The sequence below is a fragment of the Brachyistius frenatus genome, unplaced genomic scaffold (assembly GCF_029030835.1).
Source record: "Brachyistius frenatus isolate BFR_SWC_R1_liver_20210118 unplaced genomic scaffold, ASM2903083v1 Contig_10, whole genome shotgun sequence".
NCBI classification, from domain to species: Eukaryota; Metazoa; Chordata; class Actinopteri; family Embiotocidae; genus Brachyistius; species Brachyistius frenatus.
The window spans coordinates 2,388,587-2,415,510 of NW_027210609.1; the positions used below are offsets into that span (position 1 = coordinate 2,388,587).

Here is a 26,924-nt window from a genome sequence, read left to right on the forward strand (position 1 = left end):
CTCTCCTCATTAGTCCAGTCAGAATCTGAGGTGAGAGCAGGGAAGTGTCCCCTCCTGTTGCTTGGTGCATGTTTAAATGCTTCCCCTTTGCAGACAGCATGTGCCCTCTTTCGTCCTGCTCCTTAATCACCAGCAAGTCACCTGAATGCTCCCTATCAGTGTAACCCTGCCATTGTGTACCTGTCAGGGGAGGGTGGTGCTGGGCAATGTTGTGCGACTCTGATTACACTATGCATGGCCGTGTGCTGCCCAAGCAGGAGAGCTGTTTTTTTTCCGTGGGAGTAGGTGCTATTTAAGGAGGTGGCTTTTCCCTGCCGTCTCCTCGCACCGTCCGTGTCACTACTTTATTTCTTCACTGCACGGGTCGCCTCAGCATCACGAGGAGGAGGAGGCGAGGGAGAGGGGGGGCATGTTTGCGGGAGGGTACGCCAGCGGCTCCCGGGGGGCTCCCGGCAGGCGCAAGTCCAGTTACTGTCCTCCTGAAAACCTGCAGATCCCCAAACCGGCAGCGCCAAGCAGTGTTCGGAAGAGCAGCAGCAGTGGAAGCGGCAAGATGCTGTCTATGTCATACAGTGACAGCATCCGGAGCGGGATCAACCGCTACCACTCGGACCAGGGGCTGAATCAGCCACCGACCAGGCCCCCCGACCAGGCTGAGCTGCAGAGGCTCCGGGAACAGAGAGTCGCCGCTCAGATTAAGAACATGGAAGACTTCCTGAAGATGAACGGCCTGGCCCTGGAGGAGTGTGTGTCCTATCAGACAGGCATGAAGTACAGGTAAGAGAGAGGCAGAGCTTGACAGGGACTGAGCTACTCCCCAGACCAGGACAGCGGTGGGTGCTGAGAAGCGGCAGGTGAGAGCAGCAGAGCTTTGTGGTCAGAGAGGTCAGGGACCTGAGGGACTACTGAACAGGTGTGTGCGATTACATAGGCGTTTTTGATTTCTGCTGGTCATCAAACATAGTTTTTTAACTTGTTGATTTTGTTCTGATAAATGTGGTCACCAAAAACATATACGCAGATGAGAAGTGTTTATCTGCCTCTTCCTTGTTAATATCACCACGGTTTTGCTCTGTCCTCTGGTCAGACTGCACTCATGCAAAGATACTGGGGCCCAGGTTTTATTTTAATCATCTAGGTCGGTGGCATATTTGCCCAACTACATGGGAAGGACAGACTGCTCCGTAAGGAGTTACCTGGCCCCTTAAAATCTCACTCAGACTTTCTTTTCCTTTTCCCCTTGATCACGTGGAGAGGTACACTACCCATAATAATATTAGGTTAGATATTATTTTTAGTTTTTTTTTTGTTGCTATTATTTTGTAATACAAATTCAAATTGTGTTTTAAAGTGTTACCACTTCCTAGCTTTTTAAAATTTTTAAAACCCGGTGAAAACCAAATCTTATATGAAGGATTAAGTGTTCCCTTATGGTCGGAGAATTTTTTTTAAAACTTTTGTAACTTGTAAGCAAACAATTGAAACCCACTGCATTCAAATGCAAAAAACATCGGACTTTATAAAGGGCTTTATTTATTAACTCATAAAAGAGATGTTTTGTAAATGCATGGTTTTTACATTAATATGCACATATTGTCACATTACTATCAATGCTGTACCGAGGCATTACTGCATGTAAAAAAAATATTGTAACGTTTTCCAACATCAGTGCGCCAAGCTTTAGTTCAAAATCAGGGGGTCAAGATTTGGATTTTCACGTTTCTACATTTATTTTCTACTCCTAAAGGGTTCTGATACTCATCTAGGCCCTTCTAATGCGTTTTATCTCACAAGCGATAAAACTTGAAGCATTTGCTCATTTTGTCAATGCCGTCAACGCTGTGTCAGGAAACCAAACAAGCTATTTTATGGGCTGTTGGACTGATAGAGCAGCAGGCTCAGCGGCTGTTGTATTGCCAAATGCAGCCGTTAAGGTGATGTTGTTATTGTCGTGGACATGGATAGCTTTCATCACGCACAGGCATGGCTGCTGTTGTTTTTGACCGAGACCAGTGACTAGAACGCAGGTATGGCTGGCTACTGTTGCCACGTCTGGGGTGACCAAGTTTTTACTGTCATCTGCCGGCAGTGTTGGATGTCACCACCGCTGGTATGTTACCTTGCCTATAGTTGCTTGCTTGTTGTGTAAAGCTCAGTCAGTGGCCCATGACGGACTTGGGTGCAGCTTTGTGAGCACGCATGGTGAAAATGGGGGTTTAGTATTGCAATGAGGATATATAGGTTTTTACTAATTAACGTCAAAGAGTCTCCTACACTAATTATCAATACTGATACCACTTAAGTTGTTTATCTTTTATCTGAGTTTTTATTTTGCACTGTTCAATCAAATAGGTCCAGTGTCAAATCTAAGTGTATTATGTTATTTCTTCGTGGTGATGTATTCAGTCATTGGTATTCGTTACCACAAGAGCATTAGCTCATCCAGCAGAAGAAGTCCTGTTTCTTGTGTTGTAATCACCTGCAATTGTGTAATATGGGCTGCAACTGGGTCAGCAAGTACATGCAACCCCTGAGTAAGGCTCATCATTATTTCAGGTGTGTGGTCAGGAAGGCAGGCCAGCACCACCAAGCCACATTTAACCATTCTTAGCAGTGTAACACCTTTTCCAATAAATACAGGTTAAAATGTTGTTGTCTTTATTTTGCAGACAAACACTTTTCAGCAAATATCAACACTGGCTTTATTCGCAATGTGAAATACTTTTTTGCTGTTAAGGGGCTGTTATTTTTCCCGCCCAGGAAAGGATCGGTTTAATTTTCCCTGCTCTAAATTAACATAGTGGACATTACATCACTGAGACATGAGGAGCGGTCTTTCTAGTATTGTTTAAATATGAATATTAGTGGTGCTGAACCCTTAATTATCTTAAATGAAATGTCTCTGATTTTGATTATAGGTATATTCTTATTGTTGTAAATAGCATGCAGGTCAAATTAATTAAAAAAAAAAAAAACTATTGCCATTATGTTGCCCTTGAAACAAAATACTACTACTCAGCAGGCCCATTTAGACACCGGAAAACTTTCCCTCGTATTCATGTCCTCCGACTGAAAGAGCCAGGCGGTGGGGTAAAGGAGCCAGCTTGAGTTCAGTGAGCTGAGACAGGAAGCCTTGTGTCTCCTGATTTATGTGGAGGAAGGCTGAGTGAGTATAGATTTCTGGAGCGACTCAACACTAATGGACATGGTAATGACCTCCATGGTTTTTTTTTTTTTACTATAACTGTTCCTTGATGTCCGATAACAATAATAATAGTCATTTGTAATGAAATTTTTCTAAATCTTTGTATAATTGCTTTGATCCCATCAATTAGAGAGAAGCTTTGAGGTATATTTATTAACGCTGCAATAATCAGCTTTTGCCCACTAGGGGGCAGAAAAATATCAAAGCTGTCACATGAATAGTCGACACATAACTGCATTATAAAGTTGCTATAGCTAATACTGTAGCAAACAATTCCCTTTTCTGCATTCAGCAGACATTTAAGAAGCATTCACATGTATTCAAATTGTGTTTATGATCCACTGATGAATGTAACGCCAATATTCATTTGTTCTGAACTCAGTTTTTGTCTACTGTCTCCTGACAAAAATGTCTTTCGGTGTTTGATGCTTAATTGCATTCACACACCTCTTACTTTTGATTATCTGCTAAGTAAGCTGCAGTATGTACTTTCAAGTTCTATAATGTGTGTATGCTGTATGTGTACGTTACATTTACTGTCTCATAATGACAACTGCAGTGTTTAGTAGATAAATTGGGCAGACTATTTACACATAATTTATCGGAAACTTTTATTGGAATTCCTGTTTGCATTGCGGGCAAAAAACAGTGTGGAGCTGTTAGTCAGACAGAACAAGATATTTGAGGATATTACCGTGGACTGTGGATAATTATAATATATATTCTTCACTGTTTTCTTCATTAATGAATTAACATTGTCACAATTACTCTTGTCAGCTAGATTTCTTGTTAATAATGCCTGATCTCCACTAGGTGGTGCTGATGTTCCACTGTAGCAGCCCAGTTGAAACTGTAGTACACATTCCTTTTGCCTCCCACTGCTTTTAATGCCATAATGCAGTCACTGAACACATTGAAAGCATCACACTCTGCACTCCTACACTAGACTGTATAACTTTGTTTTGTGCACAGCCTGGTATGGAAACTTGTGCAAGAGATGACTAATGCTATTTAAAATTGCTGCCTCGAATTGGCTGGCAGTGTGGAGGAATGCCCTTTATTGTTACTTATTTGCTTTAGTTTCAAAGCATTATTCAAGCACATTTCTCTCTCTCTTTCTGTCTTTCTTTCTTTCTTACTCTCTCTCATTCACACACTTATGCAGTTTATCTTATGTTTCTCAGATAAACACTCTGATGACAAGACAAATCTGCACTGAGCCACTTTAAACTGTTATTATTTTATTTTTATTTCTCAGTGGCACTGCAGCGTGCGTGTCAGCTCAGGCAACTGTGAAGTTTTTCTTCAGGCGATCCCCTACTCAAGGGCTAAATTTAGCAACAGACTCCTATCCACAGCTGCAGCTGGATACAGCTGAACGGGCTGCAGATTAACCTGTTCATCCACGATTATACCTCAAACCCACTGCCTCGCTGTCTTGCTGCTCTGATGCGAGCTGCAGAAGTGGCCGTGCAATATCTCTGTCGCAAGTGTACGAGATGATGTTTAGGTATTTGGAGTGATATAGATTTCGTTTCCAGTGTTGACCTCTCCAGTTCCTCTTTGAGCTATCTCTGGCTGGCCTAGTCTGACAGCTTGCCAAAATGTTCTAGTCAGAAATGTGGCTTGGGCACGGCGTGGCAAGTGATGGGAATGCCAGGGATTACACAATTCTAGTTTGTTTTGCTTGTTGTTGTTGTTGTTGTTGTTGTTGCTGCACTTCCATTTAGCAGCCATGTTTGGCAGCTCAACTAAATGATCAGAATCTGGGTTAGTGCATGATTGTTTCAGATGTTCGAAGTTACCGTTTAAGTGAAACTCTTCCTTAAATAATACTACATTGTGACATAAAAGTGTCTTCATCTGGGCTTACAATATTGCAGCTCGTTAATTTGTAAGCCTTTGTTTTTGGTTGTGTTACACCATATATTAAACTTTGATGTCTTGATTTATGTCAGACGACCCATAAAAAAGCATCCTTGAATGTCAGGAGGACATAGCCTTGTCACTCATGCGCGTTAATGTTGCTTTTATGTGATATGTTGCAGCCAAAATCTTGAGAGAATTGTTCATCAAGTGCATCTTCTTCCAGTGAATCACAATACTCACCATTTGTTAGATGGCGGTTCAAATGGTGATTATGAGAGGGGTCATTTTTTTTAATTCCTATTTGCTGTAGCAGTTCTTGATTCCCCATGTACAACACTGGTACCACTGGAGTGGTTATTTTCCTTATTTAAATGGTGAAAACATCTCCTTCATACTGCTGAATTTTAGCTGCAAAAAATGTGAATGTTTTGTTTTGAATAGTAACTGATGATGTTTCACCTCTGTTGTTAATGTTATTCTCAGCTACTTTATTTCGTTTGTGTCACAACCCGTCTTCTTTTATGCCCTAAAGTATGAGTCTGTGTATGTGTATTAGTGTGTGTCACTCGAGGCTGCCAGGATCACTCTGTTCCTAATGAATACCCAGTAGTGACAGGAGGTCAGAGGGCCTCTCCGCTGTCCTGAGCCTTTTAGATCCTTTAGAGCTGTGCTGTTGTCCTTTTGCATCCCATACAATTTGTCACTGAGCAACATCCAGCACATTTATCCCAAACTGCTTGGTTTCATAACCAAATCAGATGTTATGTTCTGCGTGTTTAAATGTTTGCTGGCAAAGATATTGCTTTCCTTGTTTTTGGAACTTTGCACTTAATAATGCTGCTTTTACCGAAGCTTTTAGTACATTTCTATGGTTTTGTGGCCGCAGCAAATTTTATGCAAAGGAAAGTTTTCTGTTTCACACTTGACTAACTTCTCAGAAATGAAGCAAAACCAGGCCCTTGCTTTGATGCAGGTCTTGTATAAAGTAGATATTATTTGAAATTGGAGGGTTTTTTTTGTCAGTTTACTCCCTTTAATTAAACATTTGAAGCATATTTCTTTTCATTGCTTTGTGCCTTTGATAAGACAGATCAGCTAAAGGCATGTCAGTGTCTTTGGGTCTGTCTCTCCGATGCTTTTATGGCTCATATTCGTGTTTGTTTTTTTAATTATATAACCGTCCTGGCTAAATCTACTTCTCTGAGCTTGATAGTTGAGCTCATCTCATAATGTTCTAAAAAACCTTTCTGTATTACTCTGACTTCCTTTTGTTCCTTGTGGTGTAACATCTGTGTATTTTGTGATCTGTTTTGCCTGATATTTCCTCACAGATTACTCCTTTATTTCAGGTAGTAGTGTTAGTGTGGACGGAGACTTCAGGCAGAAAAAAGGTTTGGCCTCTGAGTGTCGAGGTCGGGGATTTGCTATAACACCAGTCTGAGCACCTTATTTAGTAGCTGCCTTGTTCCTATGTGTTCTACAGGTAGAGGCCATTCAGGGTCACAGACTCAGCAGCTAAGAATAAAATGGGAACCATCTGTTTCATAAGCTCAGTTTAACCCCCTATATTCAGCGCTTATGTGACAAAACCATCAAAAACTTAAGTTCAAATGGCATTTGCTATAAAGTGATGAGGTAATGTAAATAATCTTTGTTAGTCATCAAAGTTGTGGATTGTCAAGGCTTTCATGATACCTGTAGATTTACAGAAAATGGTTATTCGCGTGCAGTCTGTCTGTATAGTATACAATACCTTTGTCAGTTTAGTGATATAATTTCAATAAAAATATTATTTACAGCAAGAGATTGTTTTGTTTGTTTGAAGTAGGGTTGTAAAATGTACTTTTCCACAGTCAGTGAGGGAGATAGGCACATCCCCAGCTTTGGGAAGCAGGTAGCTGTACTTAAGCAATATTACACGAGAGGGTGTGACTTCAGTGATGCCTACAGACCTCAGCGCAAGCTCCTCGGTCCTGACCGCATCACTGTCGTGCCAATATTCACGTTAAAGCACACCCTCTCGCATAATATTGCGATTGTATAACAAGTAACCATGTAAATAAAATATGTAATCAAAATGTATTCATATTGGGGGCAATTCGCCCTCAAAATACAAAACTTTTTGTTAGTCTGTTCTCCGTTTCCATGGCAATACATGGGGTATGACTAACAGCTGGAAAACAATTAGTTGCGTCAGTAGAAGTGAATGTGTGCGATGTTTACCACTCCAGGAAGTAGTCCGACCATTAGTAACGCCGTAGCAACAGAGATGAGATCTAGTCTGTTTTATTGCTTTCTAGAGATTGTTTCTCAAACTGAATAAGTACAGCACATAGAAACACTAAACTCCAAACTAAATATCGATGCACTCATGTATTTGTTTTTATTTTAAAGACACCAGACTCCTCTGACAAAAACGGTAATATTACTGCTGCTGCTTAGTTTGTTTTAGTCTAAAAAAAACACCACCAAGTCACACAATAATTTAAACTGGTACTGATTTTTTCGTAATTTATTTTTAGGCTGCTGTGGGGCTTTTTTTTTTTACGTGGCATGTTTTGTTGCTGACCCCGTCCACAGCAGTATATTGCTTAGCTTTTGTGCCGGTACAGCTGCCTGCTTCTCCAATCTAGGGACGTGCAGACTAAACCAACTATTAGTAAATACCCCAAGTCAAATAAACCAAACCAGTATTTGAACTCAAGTTTCAACTCTGCACTCTGGATACAGTACGTCAGGATGCCAAAAGCATGTGTATCCTTCTACTGAAATATGTGCATCGGAATAACGCTTTTCCGTGCGAACATTACCTAAGGTATGACAGATACACATAGGCAGGCGTGAGGATCTACCACTGAGCAGGATTATTGTGTTTTTATATTACATAAAATCAAGGGATTCCTGTCCTCTATTTTTTTATTTTTTATTATTGATTCAGCTCTCCGTCTGCTAGATGTCAGCAGGGACTGCTGACATGACAACTCCTCCTGAGCCCTGCTGTCTGCGGGGATTCTGTCATGTTCACTGGAGAATTAAGAATTGCAGCGCTCGCCGCTCACAGATGTGACCTGCGTCTCTCTTCACTCTTCTCTTTTCTCAGGAATTCCCAGAATCACCGTTTAAACAGACCAAATTTTTGACATTTCTTTGTATTTCTGAGTGGTATTTAAAACCTACAATACCTCTTTGTTACAGTTGAGCTCATTCAGATCAGTAATTGGTAGTTATTTGATGAAAGTACAGAAAATAAACAAGCAGTTGATGCTAAAATCACCTATGAAAGGCAGCATTGTAATATATTTGTCTTGAGTGAATTACGTCCTCATTACACTGATTAAACAGTCAGCCATTAGAAATGTTCAGAAACAGCCTCCAGATGCATTAAGCTGCTAAAAAAGCATTACCACATCTGTCGATCAACACTGTCAATCTGCCTGACCTCACATCTCTTTCCATTAACTCTCTTAAGCCCTTTCTCACACACACAAACACACACACACACACACACACACACACACACACACACACACACACACACACACACACACACACACACACACACACACACACACACACACACACACACACACACACAAACTCTTCTGCCTCCCTCATCTCAGGGATGCTGTTTCAAAGGAATCCTTATCTGTGCAGTTATTCCTACAGAGGGCTTCAGAAAGCCATGGGGGACTAAACGAGCTTGTACGGATCAGGCCCAGCACCCTGCAGCAACTTTGGATGCCAGTTCATTTGCCAGTCCCAGCTCGACGGAGGTACCCAGTCTGCCCCAGAGAGCAAATTAGTGACACACTGCATGAGACACTCATTCCTGTGACAAATGTCAATTTTGGGAGTCCTTTTTCCCCTTTCAGTGGTTGAGGGCATTCTTTGTATTTTGTCTAGACTGTCTGTGTTGAATTGATTCAGAAAGCCAGTGCCTATTTTTAGAGCTAATACTGCGGTTGTGGCGAAGGATTGCTGCTCATGACAGTACCCAACCGTACTTCTGTGGTCGGAGTAGTAGTCTGACGCTCTGTTGATTTAAAGTAGTTGTCTTCTTCTCTCCTCCACTGGGCTTCTCAGCTGCAGTTGAGCCATAGTTTGTGAGAGGTCAGTTGTCTGAACTGAAACTCCTTTACAAGCAGGACTGACTCTTGAGGCTTCATTACAGCATGGCCTCATCGATGACCTAAAGCCTCTTTCTGGCCAGGGCTGCAAGGATGAACTGAACAAAACCAATCATTTTGATTATATATGTTTGTGTGTGTGTGTGTTCTGCACTTTTCTGTAGTGTTAATGGTAATAAAGAAAGTAGTATTGTCAATAAGTGGAATACATTTTTCAGCCTATTTTCATAGCCATTTGCATGTACTTGCAGCTACTGGGCTGCATGGTGAATTTGAATCTGAATGTTGTCCTCCAGTCTTTTTGTTTTTCTTCTTCATGTGCGCTTTCTCGCAAAAAAAAGAAAGAAAAGTGTGCTGTAGTTGGTTTTGGTTCATTTTTGCTCAACTGTAGTCGTGATCAGGGAAACACACATTCTTCTGTGAATCTTCAGCTTTTCTCTCATCTTCCTCCCCCACACATTGAATGAGGTGCAAGGCCCTATCAGTTTGCTGCGTTCACTCAGTGGTAATGTGTCAGAATGAGCTTAGAGGCTCTTAAGATTTTTGGATGACAACAAATCAGACGCCTAATCTAGGCAAGGAGGTGAAACCTCCAACACAAGGGAGAGACTTGCTCAGCACTGCCATAACAAATAGCTACTGAGTCCACTGTTAAAAAAGGGAACCAAAAAGATTTGGTTTGCAGGTATTGTTTAGTTGTTTCCTACTGCATTAATACAGACATTACGTTTTATCGTAAAAGAACAGTTGTGCTTGGGCTTTAGCACATTCTGAGTAACCCAACCGTGTGCACCCTTAACACAATGTCACTAATTAGCAATTCAACAGCAGCGCTCTAAGACATTATGTAAAGATCAGAGTTTCTTATTTTTAGTTCAGCATCCGCTATGACTGATTTATCTTGTGACAAACAATGAATAGAAGTTCATTGAGAATGTGCTCCAGCGCACGGTGATGAATGAACACTAAGCAGCTCATATATTAGGCCAGTATTCGCTCGATAATAGTGTTGCGAAAATAAATCCTGATGAAAGCATGTATGAAAGACTGGATGAAAGTGTTAGTATTTGTCCAAACTGACTCTGACTATGGGTTCCCTACCAGGCCGGGAAGCAATGCGTCCTTCCTGTGCAGTTTTAAGTGTCATGCAAGTGCAAACTTCAGTAATGAATTAAACACAGAGGTGGTGTGTTGGTTATGAGTAGCAGGCAGATGAAAGTCCTCCGCTGCAGGAGTGTTTCATGTTCATAATGTGGAACAGGGTCTGAGGTTTGTAACAAAAGACATGTAAACGGTTTCCCTAAACATCTTTTCACTTGACAGCAGTAGGTGTAGACCCACACCATGTCTTGTCAGGCGTGCTCACAGTTACGCCTGCCAACATTGTGATTTCTTCAAGAGAACCATACATGTCATCATGCAGTGATTAGGTGTCAGTCATCTTTAATGATCCTCTCATTTGTTTATCTGGTCTTTAGGTCCTTTTTTGTTTTTGTTTCCCTGATATAGTCAAGAGGAATGAAATGCATGCTGTCAGTCTGAAAAAAGTTGGCAGGTATGCCTGTTATGAATTATTAAATTACAGTTAGTGTGACAGGCATGATTTATTGGATTGAGTATATTTTTTACTCACTCTTGATATATATACTATCACAGTTTATAGCTCTTGCTGTATTTAATAAGCACAAGGCGTTAGTGCATGTGGTGTAATTCTTATTGAAGACATTTTACGGGACGGTTTCAGTGCAGTTTGCATCTGGTGGTGGGAGTTGGTCAGCTGTACGAAATGGCAGAAGAAACAACGCGTTAAAGATGGTTGCTTTGTCAACACATTTAGTAGATGGATCACTGGCCTCTCGGCTGATGCGTGCTTGTATTGATTACTCTACCTTGCATTGCACACCAGCTAATGAATGTGTAGATTTTCAGACATGGATAAATCAAGGGTCAACAAAGGACTTTTACGGTGTGGTAATGACAAGACTTCAGTCGTCACATGGTTTCTGTAACCCTGAAAATCTGTGGCAGGGATGCAAAAGCCTCAACAATATGCTGTAGGATGAAGATTGTACGTAAATAATCTACTCCCCCCCCCTTAAATATTATTAGATGTACGTTTGAGTTGAATGTTGATACCATGTTCCCATATCTAACTGGCGCTGTTTTTGTCAGGCTTTTTATGTGGGCTTAGCACAGATCACAAGGATGACACTGTATCTGTACAGCCTGAGCTCCCGTCCCTGGCCTCTACCACTTCTAAGTACCTTCGCCATGTCACGACTCCTGGGGGCCCTGGAGCAGAGCAGCGTGAATTGTGGCATCACGTTTCCACGGCAGTGGTGGCGAGTGCATGGACCATACCCTGTGCTAAGGGGACGTCAGGTCAGACTTCTGCATTCACGCTCAACTGCTCTGATGAAATGAGCACACAGAGGTGGTGAAGGGAATGGCCCAAAATGGGTTTCCCATCACCCTGAACAAAAGCAAAATACATGCCCCTGCAAAAATTCAAGACCCCATCAGCGTTGCCTGCAGGCTGCTTCTGCTGCTGCTGTTGAGACTGATATCCAAACATACATTAAATATGTTTGGGTTATTGTCACTGGGATGTCCCTTTTAAATTTCTTCAATCTGTCTTTGTTACAAGACGGAGCATTCAGAAGATCCTATTGAACTCTGCTTCTACGCTCTCCCTACACAGTGTGAAACTGAAATCAGATTTCAGGTCAATTAAACCACCTTTTCCCTCAGGGTTCTATTTAAGTCCAGGAGACCAAAAGGTCATAGCTCCAAGAATAAGGTTGTCAGTTCGCAACAGCATGTTGGCTGGATTCCTTTGATGATGGTGCCTTCTTCGACTCCTTTATTATACATGTCTGCTACTGATGGGATCTCTTTTAATTATCTCCTTGGCACAGTAGCCGGTCCACTCAGATAAGCTTCAGTATTGTATTACTGGGAGTGTGCGTCTCATCTAATATCTCATCACTCTGCAACCACTGTTAGCTACTGTACTGTGGTGTTCACTTTCAACCTCCACCCATTATCATATTTGTACTCTTCACTCTTACATGTACACCTCCCAGTTCGCTTAAGAGTAGCTTTTAAGTAGTACCTTGTTAATCAGATCAAATTCTAATTAATAATAATAACAAATGACACGGTAGTTTTATTTTACCACTTTAGTTATTTCACTCTTGATTAAACAGAATTCTGCACACTTGAAGAGTATTCAAGATTGAGGACAAGAAATATAGCTGTCTGGACAAAAACACTGTGACATGTCTGTCTTTGACATATTGTCACAGATATAGTTACGTAATGAATATTTCACGGGCAGTTGAACACACCCATGTGAGAGCCCCCTTTTCTGGGGCCATAGGCTATTGCAAAGTCCTGACCATTGAGCATTCAGCCTCCCACTTTTCTCCTGACAGAAATAAACTAAAACATACTGCGGGGCAACAGACGGACAAAGATGAGCACATAAATTGCACTACCCTTTCTTTGCAGAGCTGCTGTAAACACACCAGATTTCAATGCCTGGATCTCTCACGCAGCTGTGGCTCTCTGAATATTCCACCTCATAGAGTCTCTTCATATCCCTCCCACTACATTCCCTCCCTCTCCCACTCTCTCTCTCTCTCTCTCTCTCTCTCTCTCGTTCTCTCTCCCCCCTCCCATCTCTCTTCTGTGTGCACCGGTGCCGCTCTATGCCGAGCACAAGGCATACAGATGTAAGTTTTATCCAGGCAACAGTCAGAGCTGGGAAGTGAATACGAGGTTGACCTTTTACTAACATGCGGTAGTAGTCAGCAGAACATGCAGCAGCCAGCGCTATTGTAAAGGCGGACTTTGACAGGGACATGAAAACCTCCTGGAACTGTGTCGCGTTTTGTTCTCCATCTCTTTGTGTGGATCTATGCGTTAACACTCTTGAAGCTTGACAGCAAGAGGTGTTATCTCTAGCGCTGAGCTCAGTTTAAAAGGAAATTGCAAGACTCTTAATCTGCTGGTCAGTTTCTGTTGAGCGTCTGATTAATAGATAAAGCGAGAGGACGACACTCGAATCAATCAAGGAACAACTCGCAGAGGTAAAATTAATACCTCCTGTGGTTTTTAGAAGATTTTTATTTTTGTTTTTATTTGATCCATTGCATTGTACTGGACTTGCATTTAATGTGTCTGAAGAGTGCAGTGATTGCACATTTATTTCTCATACCAGCTGAGGCAGAGAGGCTACAATGTTTTGCTTGGATTTGGACTTCCTTTGACAGGATTTTGTTTTCACTTAATCAGCATACATTCTCATCTGCCTTCCCACCCCTTTTACACTTCTATCGTGACCTGGTCCGTCACCTCAGAGACGGGGCAGTGATTTCGAACAGAGGCACAGCTCGATTTGGAGTAACAGCATCCTTCAGACTGAACTGCCTCACGCTTTTCAGAGGATCCTCAGACACTTAACCTCTTGGAGTTTTGCCCCACCTGATTCATCTAGAGTTTAATTGGAGAGTCTGCGGTCGGGACAGTCGGCCAGAAGCCACCATGCAGGTGTCATTAGTGTGCACGGACCATCGAGGGGGAGTGAGCCGCACCACGGAGGACCGGCTTAACCGACAGAATGCCAACAGCCCCAACACAGGCACCCGCAGCAAGTTCAGAGCTGTGGCGATGGTGGCTCGCAGTCTGGGACAACTCTCTGTTCAGAGTGTGCCTTCCTCCAGCGAGCAAAGTATGAAGACTGGCATGAAGTATAGGTAGGGCATGTCTGAACTGTTTACTGACAAATCTTGCCCAAAAACGTTCACAAACATTCAGCATTTAAATTTCCTGATCCAGTTAAAACAGATTTTGAATGATGGCCATTAAATTCCTTTGATTTAGGCTTTAATACATGACAGAGAAGTGATGTATGGTTTGTTTTCCTTATCCCTTCCTGTCAAACCTGTTTGAGATTGATGACAGTTTACAGAAGTTTTTCATTATGACAGTAACCTGTTATTTAAACTTCCCCAATTCTTTGTAGGTACACAAAGAATTGGGGAAGACAGGTACGTCGAGTGATGGGGAAAGAGTTGACCTGAAATGTTGCACTTCCGTCCATTCTTTTATGCACACATTATATAAATTGTAGGACTAGCTGTAGTTCCAATTTAGTTAGTGGTCGTAGATCTAATTTCTGCAGTAGTGACATAAACAAGCACTACAAACACACTACCATTCAAAGGCGGAACTAATTTGTATTTTCCCAGATAAGCCTCTGTAGTGCAAGAGTACTTGCATTTTTGTACCTTAAGCTGATATATAATAGACTTGAATTTCTTATATTGTGGTTTTATAATAAGTAAATTATGTTGAAGATCTAATCGAAATAATTAGATGAATTGTATTTCCAATCCTTGAATCAAAAGCTATATTAAGTCAGTCGTCTCCCTTTTTTGTATTCCATATTAAAGAGCATCCCTGACATGCAAATGGATAAACAAACAGTGACACTTTGCATAATGATAGCTCTTGCCTAAAACATTGTATGTTAATATGACGCCACATTTAATTTTTATTCCACCCTTTCAGTCTTCTGATTATTGATCACTGCTCAAATGTAGTATTTACCATTCTGTCGCTTTCATTCTGACATAGTGGATGAAAGATTTCATATTTTGTTTACGGACAAATATTAAGCTTGTTTGTGCGCTGAAACCTTAAGGGACATGAAGACTAATGACTGTTTTATCTAACACACCCCATATATAACATTTAGGCAACGGTTTACTTGTAGAAATCTCTGTGTCTCACAGTGTCTCTTGTTTGTTAGGTGCATTATTTATCCTAGCCCAGCTTTAACACAGTGGAGGAAAAAGTGGCAGAGGAATGATTATGAAATGGAAAATATTTAAATGCATATTGAAGCTTTGAGAGTAGAAGGCGGCATGCCAAATTAAACTGTACTTCAGAATTATAAATCTATGCGGTGTCGGTGAGAAAATGGGTTCCTTACATTTCAGCACGATCAGCCACAGTACATTATGATCTGCAGCGAGCTTGGTCATTAATGCTCAATATCTGCTTTGCATCACAGACTTGATTCAGTTTTGTCAGGCGTTATTTGCCATAACAATCGACTCTGTATATTGTCCCACCTGTGACTCAGCCGCAAACCAAAGACAGACAAAGTTTAATATAAAAAGCAATACAAATATTTCCAATACGTTTTCATCCATTCTCTAACCAGCAAACTAATGTTGTCTGTTATATGAAAATACTGATTAAGGTTGTAGATTGAACACATTTATTGACTGGAGATTGTATAAGGAATTTAGAAAATTAGTTTCTGCATTAGTATCAAATCCACACCATCCATGTTCCGAGAAGACAGAAAGATGAAAATTGTTGTTATATATTTGTTCTTTGTTCTTTACATGATTTTCTTACTCGACTTGTGATCTACTTGTTAATTGTAAGATCAAAAGTGCATCTTTTAGAATCATGTTTTTTAATCCCCAAACCTCAGGACAAACTGAAAGGTGAAGTCACTCCTTTTAAAAGCGAGTACATTTCAGTTTGTCATCTGTGATCGTTGACTAAGAAATTAGCAGTGAAGGTTGATTTGAGAAAACACATTACGCATCCTCAGTATTTTTGTCTGCGGGCACATGACAATCCTTTGCATCTGATTTGCTTGCGGCAGTAGTGCCATGTTGGCACACTGTCATTATTGAGGCTAATGATATTGAATGAGTGAAATCATTTTCAGCTCGGGGGCCAGCGGCTGTTTGTGTTCTTTGCTTCCGCAGTGTAGTCCCAAGTATATAACGGGCTGTGTGTTTGTGAACTGGGCCCGTGTCTGATGTAAACTGAAGGTAATGCAGGCCTAAATGCAGCATGAGGCTCAAGGATTCATGTACTGAGGGTACGACATAGTGTTTGTTTTTTTTCTCTCTTTTTTTTTTTTTTTTTGAAAAGACAGGAGTGGAAGGAAGGATAGGAGAGAGTGAAAGTGAGGAAGGGAGATCACTGAGGTTAATGCTGGTGAAGGCACTATGCCCAAGAGGAAGTACAGTAGGCTGGAGAGAGCTGTGCTCATGTCACTGTGTATCATTCAAGCATGCCTCTTGGAGTTGGAAGCTTGCGAGCCCTTTAATACGGCCAAGCATTTCTCTTTGAGTCTTTGAGTCTTTTTTTTTTTTTTCTTCAATTTGAATTTTTTATTTTGCTTTTTTGACAGCTGAAAAGGTTCTAGGTTTCATAACTGTGCCCCCAAAGAATACATTTAAAGCTGTCTTATCCACCCAACAAAACTTTCCCCGATTATCCTCACTGCAGAGTGGCAGTGTGAAATTCAGATGGAATTTCAGTTTACGTCTATGGGCAAGGACGCAGTTTAGATTATAAGTGACCTCTCCCCACAAGGCCAAGGAACCCATCAAAGTGGACGACTTCTCAAGGTGCACAAGGTTTGCAGCGGCTTTATTGTGCCGCCTGCCGTTTTGCAATGTGACTCTGCATGTGCCTGATATAACTGGTTAAAATCATCAAGGTTGACTGTGAGAGCCTGCACCTCTCCTAAGGAACCATTAACTGCCTTCAGTCAGGACTGAATTAATGATGCACACAAAATGGCTTATGATTATGTAAAGTAATCTTTCTGAGGGAGTGGAAGAATATCTGAGATTGGGCAGGCGGTGCAGGTGAGGAGTCAATCCCATAAAACCCCTGCCATTCACAGTCAGGTATCAGCTCTTCTCTCAATCAGCCAGAAAATGCTGATTGAGAGTTTTATTTGCTCTGATGTAGCATATAAACAGGCACACAGTAATGCTGAGGTATATAAGTTTGACTATCACTTTTCAGCTGCGCTACCATTTTTGTGCTTTGTGCAGACAAACTGTAATAATTCACCTTCAACTGCTGTGGTTAACAATTGTTCTTTAGTAGGACATATATACTGCATCTATTTATACATATTTCAAATAAGGTATTGTGCTTTTCCCGTGTCTGCATCAGCTACAAAACACTTCTGCTGTGTTGCACTCGGTGTCGTTTACTGCAGAGGCCATGTAAATCAGAGCTGACTCACCTCCTCCTCTGGTGCAAATCTACAAGTAACTCTCCTTAACGCAGACTGTCAGTAGGATTCCTCACATCTCTGGAAGGTCCACTTGTGGTTGCAAATTTGACAGTGAATTACAGCCACAGTAAATAGCTACTGGCAGTGTTGTGTAAGCGGATGGCATTTAAATCCCACCATGGTGTTGTGTGAAGTTGTAATGTATCATTATCAATGACACAACATAAGACCAAGCCTATTCCCCAGAGTTGTCTTTGTTTAGCGTACCTTGACGTTACATGATGTAACAGATGGCAGAAATAACAACAACAAAAAAAGTGTGGTGAGAGTGTCAAAGACTTACAAATTAAACTTTTACACATTTACTCATTAACTATCACTCAACAGCTTTAATGTTATTAGCTGTGACTTGCAGAATGGAGATTTAAATGATAGCGCTCAACTATGGGTGAATTCTTTTCTTTGTCGGGGAGTTTTCAAGAATAGCAAAACGGAGCTTTTTGTTTTTCCAATATTTTGTTTCACAAATGCAAAACCATGCACGGCTCTCTGGCTCGGGTGACAAAAAGCTGGGGGTGTGCGATTTGGGGCGTCGTGAGTGTGGGTGCACTCTGGGACGTTTTTCTGCATTCGTAGGTCTCTCTTCATCAGGGAGCCAGCTTTCCACAGCCTGCCCTCCCCCTTGAAATATGAATCATAAATAGGCCGTGGTAGTTGAACAGAACACACATACAGCAGTACACTCTGGCCACTTTCAAGCAAGACTCATCCACAGTACAGATTTTAGGCCACACTAGCCACTTAGGTACCATCTTAAATGTGCACAGACAGAACATTCGCCATCTGTTTGCTCTGGGCATGTGTGGAAAAACTGCCAAACAGTGGGATGGTTCATTTATTGATGTAGGCTCGTGGTTCACTGAGGTTTGGTCTGTGTCGGTGTATAAGACTGAGATGGGGGGGTTGTTGTTGAATTTCTTGCTCATGTGTCTATAAGCATGTCTGCATGTGAGAGCCATATTTGTGTTATGTTGAATGAGAAAATTAAGACAGCTGTTCTTTCTTTGCCTCACTGAGAGAGTTTAATTAGAGCCTCTGTGTGCGTTTGTGTCGTAGCACCACTCATTTTTCTCTGCATGTTATTTTTTTAAATGCTCTAGAAATAGCTTAGATTTATTAATTCTGTTAGACTGCCAAGAAGTGGCACGTCTCTGATTCTCTCACTATCAGTCAGACTGCTTATACTGTTTCAGACTGTAAGTTTGCAGGAATTTCATCTGTTTGCATTTGACTATACTGGGTTTTTTTTTCTTCATTAAAGTAACACATGATTTGTGGGATTATTATAGCATGCTGAAATTAGTCCAAAGTTTGGAAAGTAGGTGCACAGTGTGTTCAAAGGTTACAGAACGCTGCCAAGCTTGACTTTTATTCTGCATACAGTCAAAAGATAGGGACAGATTTATAACACAGAATCAACAGACTTGTTTCGACATTGAATTTTGTGTTTAGCCTTCCTTTATGCATGAGAAGCATTGGAACTGCACGTTACATAATGGGCAGTGATTGAGGAAAAAACAAAAGCAATGAGGCTATACTAAAGCAGGAGGCCCAAGCTTTAGCTTACACGTCATCATGCCCAGTCGTGTGTATTATGAATATTTAACCTTTTTTTAATAAGGCAGATGGCACCAGCTTTCTCTAAATGAACACAGTGCCAAGAGTAATTTCCTTTTTATCAGCAAGATCTCTTACAAGCTTGTTCATACACTTTAGGCTTTTCATGTAAAAACATGTGAGTAGCACGTTTGGGATTATGGCAACAACAAACACTTATTTTAATTCATGATAAATCTGTTGAGTATTTTCTCAGTTAATTGATTGTTCTGTCTATTAAATGCCAGAATTTAGTGAAAAATCACAGTTCCCCAAATCCCAAGACAACTTTCTCCTGAGGTCTTGTTTTGTATGACCAACAATTAAAAACAGCCACACTTGCTTGATTTTAGAATTCATTGTTCCATCTATGACGGTAAGCCGTCCGGGTACAGCAAAACAAGCCCAAAACAGGCCCACACCATGATACTACTACCACCATGTTTCACAGATGAGACAAAGTTCTTCTGCTGGACTTCAGCGTTTTCCTTTCAACAAACATAACATTTAAACTAAAAAGTTCATCCATCCTCAAAACATGTTTCCAATAGACTTCAAGTTTGTCCATGTAATCTTTAGAAAACTGTAAATGGCCAGAAATATAATTATTGGAGATCAGCAGATTTCTCTTTACAATCCTGTCATGAACAACTACTGTTGTTCAGTGCTCTCCTGATGGTGGACTCATTAACACTTGTCAATGTGGGAGAGCCTTTAGTTGCTCAGAGGTTACCCCTGGTTCAATTAAGATCTTACAGAAAATTCCACAGCTTGCTCTTGGAGTATTCTTTGTTGATCAACCACTCCTGGGGAGGGTAACAAAGATCTTGAATTGCCTCTATCTGTGCAAAATCTATCTGATTGTGGATTGTGGAGTCCAAGCTCTTCAGAGAATTGTTTTTGCCATTTTTCCAGCCGGATGAGCCTCAACAACTCTTTTTCTGAAGTCCTCAGAAATCTCCTTTGTTCATAGCATTACACACAAACATATGTTGTGAAGGTCAAACTTTTATTGATCCCCATTCTTTAAATAAAACAGAGTGCCCACTCATACCTGATTGTCATCCCATTGACTGAAAACCATTGACTCTAATTTTACCATCAAATTAAATCCTTATCCTCGATGTTTACATGCTTTTGCCACTCACAGATATGTAACATTGGTAAATTTTTGCTCAATAAATAATTGACCAAATTTTATAATTTTGTCTAATTTGTTTAATTGGGTTCTCTTGTAATCTGATGATTTATGTGAAAATCTGATGTTTTAGGTGATATTTCTGCAGAAACATAGAAAATTCTTAAAGCATCACTGTAAAATACATTGTCTGTTGGCATTGTCAGTCAATATACTCTGTCAGTACCCTTTGGCAGTGATTTGAAAGCATGTTTGAGTACAGCTCAGTGTGACATTAAAGAGTAACAGTATAAAAACCCTTGCTTAGATTTGGAATCTTAGATTTGGAATCCCCTACAGGTTCTAGTAAATTTCTGGTTTGCTCTTCTTGAGCATATAGCAGAAGATTTTCTATCCCTGTGGGCACTGGCAGATTTATCCCCAGACAAGAGCCTCTAAAAATGCCTGAGTTAGACAAAAAACGAATTCAGCCTCAGGAAAACCCTCTGTTTATTTCCAAGGAGAAAAAAAAATAAACTGCCATTGACAGCTGTCCTAAAGTGCTTCAATGCCCGTGGTTCCATATTTCTGGCTGTTGTATGTATTAAGTTGTTTCCATTCACCAAACTAAATCACTTTTGATGTATTCTCAGGCTGCTGTCAAATGTAGCAGCGCAAGCAAAGCAGAATTCACTGTATAACAGGTTATACACTGTATAATGTTCTTGAAAGTCAGAAAGAGCAGTTGTTCAAATGTTCAAAAGTTTCCTCAAAGTACGAAAATTAACATCCACAAAACAAGACATAAACACAAAAACTAGTATTACTCTTGAACATGAGTGAAATAAGTAGCTTCAGACTTATTACATGACATTGTTGACCAGTTGCAAGAAACTCAATGTTGGTTGCAGGTAATAAAACTGTTCAAATAATCTACTAGCCAGAATGTTCTCTAAGCAGGCCCTGTTCACACCAGGCATTAACATGCGTCTTGGGGGATCCAGTCACAAGTCGCCAGCTCAAAGTGCAAGACACACAAACATCTGATCTGCTCAGACCTCATTCGGAGGTGGTCTGGGACATATAGGCCACATTCCTTTAGCAGTGTGAACACAAATGCATCCTGGGTCATGTTGAAGGACCACTTGCTCAACAGACATCCTTTGAATTAGCAATAGAAATATCCTATACAAAAATTATCTTGAGATTCTGCCTAGTGCAGCTCAACTGAACAGAGAGAAGAAGAGGTTTATTTGCAAACTGAACTGGTGGCTATAAAACAGCTGTTTAGTGAGTAAAAACACAGGCCAGCATATTTCACCAAACCCTCTTATGCATTTATTTTATTTTATTTTTTTCCACTTTTTAGTTTTCCTTGTCTGTAATTTCTGGCACACATCAGAACAGCAACCCCTACCCCTTTACTCAGTCCATGTACTTCCTGGTGCCTATACCAAAGACGTGAAAGCATTTGTAAGGGTTTAAATCAATAGTTCAACATTTTAGGAAATTTGTCTGTTAACTTCTTGCCAAAGGTTAGGTGATACAATTGATGCTGCAGTTGTTGATGTTACTGAATGTATTTGAAAACCCACATTTTTGATAAGAAAAATGGACTAGAATTTATTAATTAGTGAGTTTTAGAAGTGCTGGTAGCTGGTAGAACAATTGTTCTAAATTCTCCATTCACCTACAGTCAAAACTCACCCTCGTAAATCCAGCTTGGCTTTTTTTTTTCCAATACAAGAATAGAGTCTTTTTGTTTTGGGCTATAAAAATAGTTCATCCAGCGAACAACACCTCAAGGTGGAAAGCTGTAGGATGTGCATAACAAAGAGTATCAACCATTCATGTTTCATACCAGTAAGGTGAATACTGAGGCGATTGGATGATTAAGGCCAGAATGCTGTCTGCTTGTTAAGTTCCAGCTAATACGACACGGGGTAAATATTGAAATTTTAATTTTGGAGGGAATCGTTCCTTTAATCACAGCTAATGAGTGTAAGCAGCTTTCCAAGCCCTATTCCTCCTCTTTTGTTTTGCCTAGTCAGGACAATTTATATCCAATATCTTATGAATTCACCACTGTCTCTCCATTGTTCCCTCCCTCCAAAGGGAGCGGATGTTACATAAACCTGAATGGAGGGGGGAAACACCTGCAGCCAATGCAAAGCTAGTGGCATTCATTGTGTGCATTTTTCTGAAGTAGAAGGTGAGGTTTTATTAATAGTTCTGCTCAGTGGACATATCTCTCAACACGGTCCTCTTTACAGCTCTGTGGCCTTGTTTCCTCATTCATCACCCTGTCCTGTCAGCTGACTTCACCCTAACTTTAAACCTAATTAATTTGCTATAGCCTTTCACGTGGTTCTATTTTGATAGTTTTACTTAAATGTGACTACCAGCTCTGCTTTTTGATCTACAAGATCAAAGACAATTTGGGTGCATGTAATAGTCTCCTATAAAATCCGCCTTTGCCTGTTCATAGTGAGGAGTTATAAAAACAAATTAATTTATTTCAATTCATTACTGTGTCATTTACAGTACTGTTACCGAATATTTTAAATCACACGGTAAAAGAGAAAAATGTGTGTTCTAGTAGATTACAATAAATATATACAGTACAGTACACTGATGAGCCAAAACATGCAATCCAAAAACATGCACCTCAGGTCAGGTTACCTGGCGCCGCGGTCGTGGCAGCCTGCTGCAGCATCTCCCCCCTGAGAGCCCTGCTGTAGTGAAGAAATTTCCCCTCGGGGATTAATAAAGTGTATAAAATCAAATCAAAAATTTAAAAAAAAAACAATCTTTAATGATTATCTCGTAACAACAGAGTACGTCAATGTCCGGGATATACGAGACGTTCAAAGAAATTAGCCGGTGTGAGTGACTTTGACCATTAATGGCAAGACGACTGGGTCGGAGTATCTCTGAAACAGCACAGCCTAGGGGATGCTCCCAGTCAGCAGTGGTGAGTACTTGCTAACAGTGGTCAGTGGTCGGAAGAGGACAAACCATGAACCAGCCACAGGGCTGGATCTACAGGAACAAGCCGGATCCGCCGCTAACGTTTTGGTTGCCAGATATCACAGCAGAGCTCAGAGATGTTTTGCTGGGACACAACACACCCGCAGCAGCACATTAGTCAGAGGTGGTCAAAATGTTGTGGCTCATGTACAGGATATGGCTGATATGACGTTGTCAGGAATGACTTTGAAAGGCCTAAGGGCTGCATGTCCTGCTCAATATCTCTGACTGTTGTGTTGGCTTAATTCTGAAGCTAATGGCTGTCACCATGTATCATGTTGAATTATATTAATGTGTAAAATTATATTGATTGTTCTGATAGGGTCACTAGATTTATTTTCAGGCTACTGATTGGCCCAATGGTACTTATATCATTCATTGGAAATGACACATTTAAGACCTTTAGAAATAGAAAAACTGTGGCTTGTGTTAAAAACTACACCCACACTACTGTACAAAAGTTGTAACACAAAAAGTAAAACAAGTAACCTTTTAAAAATATAGCCTTAAATAGTTTTTATAGATAAATATCAGCATATCGGCAAAGAACTCATGAATCCTTAAAATGCAGAACCATCTGCTGCTTGTTCTTATCTTAAACTATAGTTCTTTTTCACTCTAGCTGTATGTTTGGGATCGTTGTGATACTGCAGAATGAGTCAGTAATCAAATAATCAATAGTTAAATAATCAATAATAAATGACCAAAGGAGACAATGGAGTTGCCCATGGTATTCTTTGCCTCAAAGGGGACCTTGATGGAAAGAGAACATATTTCCAATTGGCGACTCATGCATGCACGATTCATTGCAACCTGTGTGTAAATGAAACCCAAACAGACTTCACACCACGCTCAATCAAATCAAGGTACACAGCAAAGTAAAAATATGTTCCTTTCCTCGTGTCCTTTGGACTGTTTGGATCAGAGGGCTGATGTTCACAGAACCTAGGAGATAGGTTATTCAATCTTTCAAAGACAACCAGCATACTTAAAATGTGCAATGGTCACCACATGTCCTGTTCACAGGATCCCTTCTGATTTTGACCCTGAGGCTGTACTGGTGTTACTGTCCTGTACTGTACTGGTCTCCTTCATTATTGAAGAGGGTATGAGAAGGATGACTTTAATCTTGTGGGATCATGTCTGCTGAGGCTCAGCTAGAACCTGACCCCTACCTGCTTCCCGGCCCCTGCTGAGGGTCATTGCAGCACAATGCAGTATTCAAGGCAGGTCTAGTAAAATATTGAAGAGAACAATGTGCTGACAAAGGGACATGCTTACAATGAGAACAATGGCAAGGGCACAGCTGTGGATTCTGATATCCTTATTTTTAGGTTTTGGGGAGGTGCCTGAATGCACTGGTACTGCAAGTGCTGCATTAATGCTTGAAACATTCTTGAGCAGAACTTACACAGTAAACTTTGCAGTAGCATGTGGTAAGCCTGAACACCTGTTAATGAAAATGATGCAACTCTAATCGGTTCACTATGCATCTCATTTTCTCGACAAGCTTGTCAACTATAAAAACATTATACATTAAACATTTTGAACTAGAAGGTTACTCGGAGAGTGCAGATATCCATCAAAGCCAATACTCCACTTTTTTTTATGGTCGGCAGAATCCAACCACATACATCAGGACATATTTCCAAAATTGTAGCGCTGTTACAATTGTAGTGGTTCTAGTTCTTCACCATGAAACCACCATCCCCGAATATTTTACTGACTGCTTGCTGTATAAAGTTTGACCCAGTACATGTACTGTATATCCCAGACGATTACTGGTACCCGAAAATGTGGATTGTGATTTGGGGTCATGGCATGTGTTTAATAGTGACAAAATAGTATGGCCACGAGGGGTTGGCTCTTAAAGACTCTAATTCCATAGATTCCCATTCAACTCCTCATGAAATAGAAAATCAATTAATGTTTTCCACATATTATTTTTGTGCCATTTGTTAAAGTCACTCCTTCTTTTTAGCTTTGATGTATGGCATTTAGTTGGCCAACTATACTGCAATGTTTATTGGAAATCTGGGCAGTAGGTTTCCCATAATCCTGCTGGCAAACAAACAAACTAACCTACCTTCCATCCTTGGCGGAACTAATATCACAGATGTGGTGTTTCTGGAAATCTAGAATAGTGTCATCTTTGAGACACTGCTGAATATACAGTTGCTCCCTACCAACTAACTGTGTCTCAGAAACAAACTACCGTGTTTATAAGGATGCAGCCGCGCAGAATCTTGAGCAAAGAAGATATTTTGCATTGACCAATGAAAAAATTTCTCGGCCCATCATTAAAGCACTTCAACTATTAAGCTCCTCTAACAATTTTGGTCACTAAACTGCTTTTGGTTTCAGCTATCCGTGTGTTGCTGCACAACAGCACCTCGAGGGGATATTTTACTCATGCAATTAAGGCAGTTAATTGTTGATCAGCTCTAGTGGCTTGCCGGAGGGGACTTGCACTGTGATGTACCGTAAGGGCACGCGAGTTCCACTGGATTCTCCCGTCACTCTCTCTTCTCCCTCTTCACTGCCTGCGTTGGATAGTAAGTTAAGGAGCCTCCTTCTCATGATGTCATCTGGCTCTCGGATTCAAACTGCAACACGATTACAGACCTCGCTGACCAAAAATGATCTTTTTAATGAGGCTCTTGAAGCACCAACAGCAATACTCTCAAAACACAACTGAACTTGATTTTTTTTTTTTATGTCGCTTCATCTCACTGAAACCTTTGATAGCTCTGACAGCGGTGGAGTTTTGCTGCGATATGCTGTTTTGAAACCAATTACGTTTGCAAACAAAGAGTATAAATGAATGGAGAGAGTCTACGAGCATCTGTGGTTCAGTGAAGTGAGAGTGGAACTAATGATGTTGGATGGTATAGTGAGCTTTTAACTGGATTAACTCAAAAATAGAAAGTAGATGGATACACACCAAACCACACTTAAAGCATTTGAAGAGCATTCATTTTTTTGTTTGGGTTCTTATTTTACACAAAGGTAGCCCACTTAGCCTGCTTAGAGGGGATCTATTACTGTTGCGATTTAAAATGGTTTAGTCCGTGTTTTAGGACTTTGTGTTCAGACCACACTGAAGGGAGTGTTTTGTTAGTCACTGCAGCAATTCAGCAATGTTATCACGGCTTCACACACACACACACACACACACACACACACACACACACACACACACACACACACACACACACACACACACACACACACACACACACACACACATACATACAGTCCCACCCACACATGCAATCACAAGCATGGTCATATAACACATCTGCACGCATGCACACACAAACACCTCTGTCTCTCTCTTCTACTCTATTTTCATTTCAACTGTTCTTTACAGCCAGTCTCACAAAAATATATTAGATATCCTCCCACATGTTCACTTTGACTCCTTCACATGTTACATCATCTCCAATCCCACATTTCTTTTATCTTTTTTGCACTGCTAGATTATCTCGTGAAGGAGGTTGACCACAATTAATTTTGTACTTTTAATCATATCTGAGGTACCTTAACTATTCAGGTCTCAAGGTTTTTGCAGATCTGAAGAATCCCTCCTGAAATAATTTGAAACAGATTAGATATTACAGTGCTCATAACTAATCTGTTATGATGCTGCATTTTAAGGAGGAACCATAGGCGTCTTAGAAAACTTGAAAAGGCTTGCATGAATCAGAGACCCAACCAAAGCTGTGATTGTCAGTAGAGCGGTCTGTCTGTCTGGACTGTGATAGGCTCAGAGACGCCAGCTTTATGAGCGAGTTGCTGTGTGTAGTCAAGCTTCCACTTTGCTGTAGGGGATTTTAGTCAGATGGC

The 26,924-nt window shown here is 40.7% G+C and overlaps 1 protein-coding gene across 5 annotated transcripts in view; it reads left to right on the forward strand.

Moving 5' to 3' along the window:
- Positions 1-26,924, forward strand: part of kcnab2a (potassium voltage-gated channel subfamily A regulatory beta subunit 2a) — an 81,912-nt gene that overhangs the window by 36,953 nt on the left and 18,035 nt on the right. The window contains exon 1 of one of the 5 annotated variants that reach the window (XM_069690865.1): positions 410-777. The exons of 3 other annotated variants lie outside the window; for them this stretch is intronic. In XM_069690865.1, the coding sequence (XP_069546966.1) occupies positions 410-777 (368 nt within the window). Of the gene's footprint in view, positions 1-409; positions 778-12,933; positions 13,962-26,924 lie in introns of those variants that run through there. One more of the 5 variants, XM_069690866.1, reaches the window with a different exon arrangement.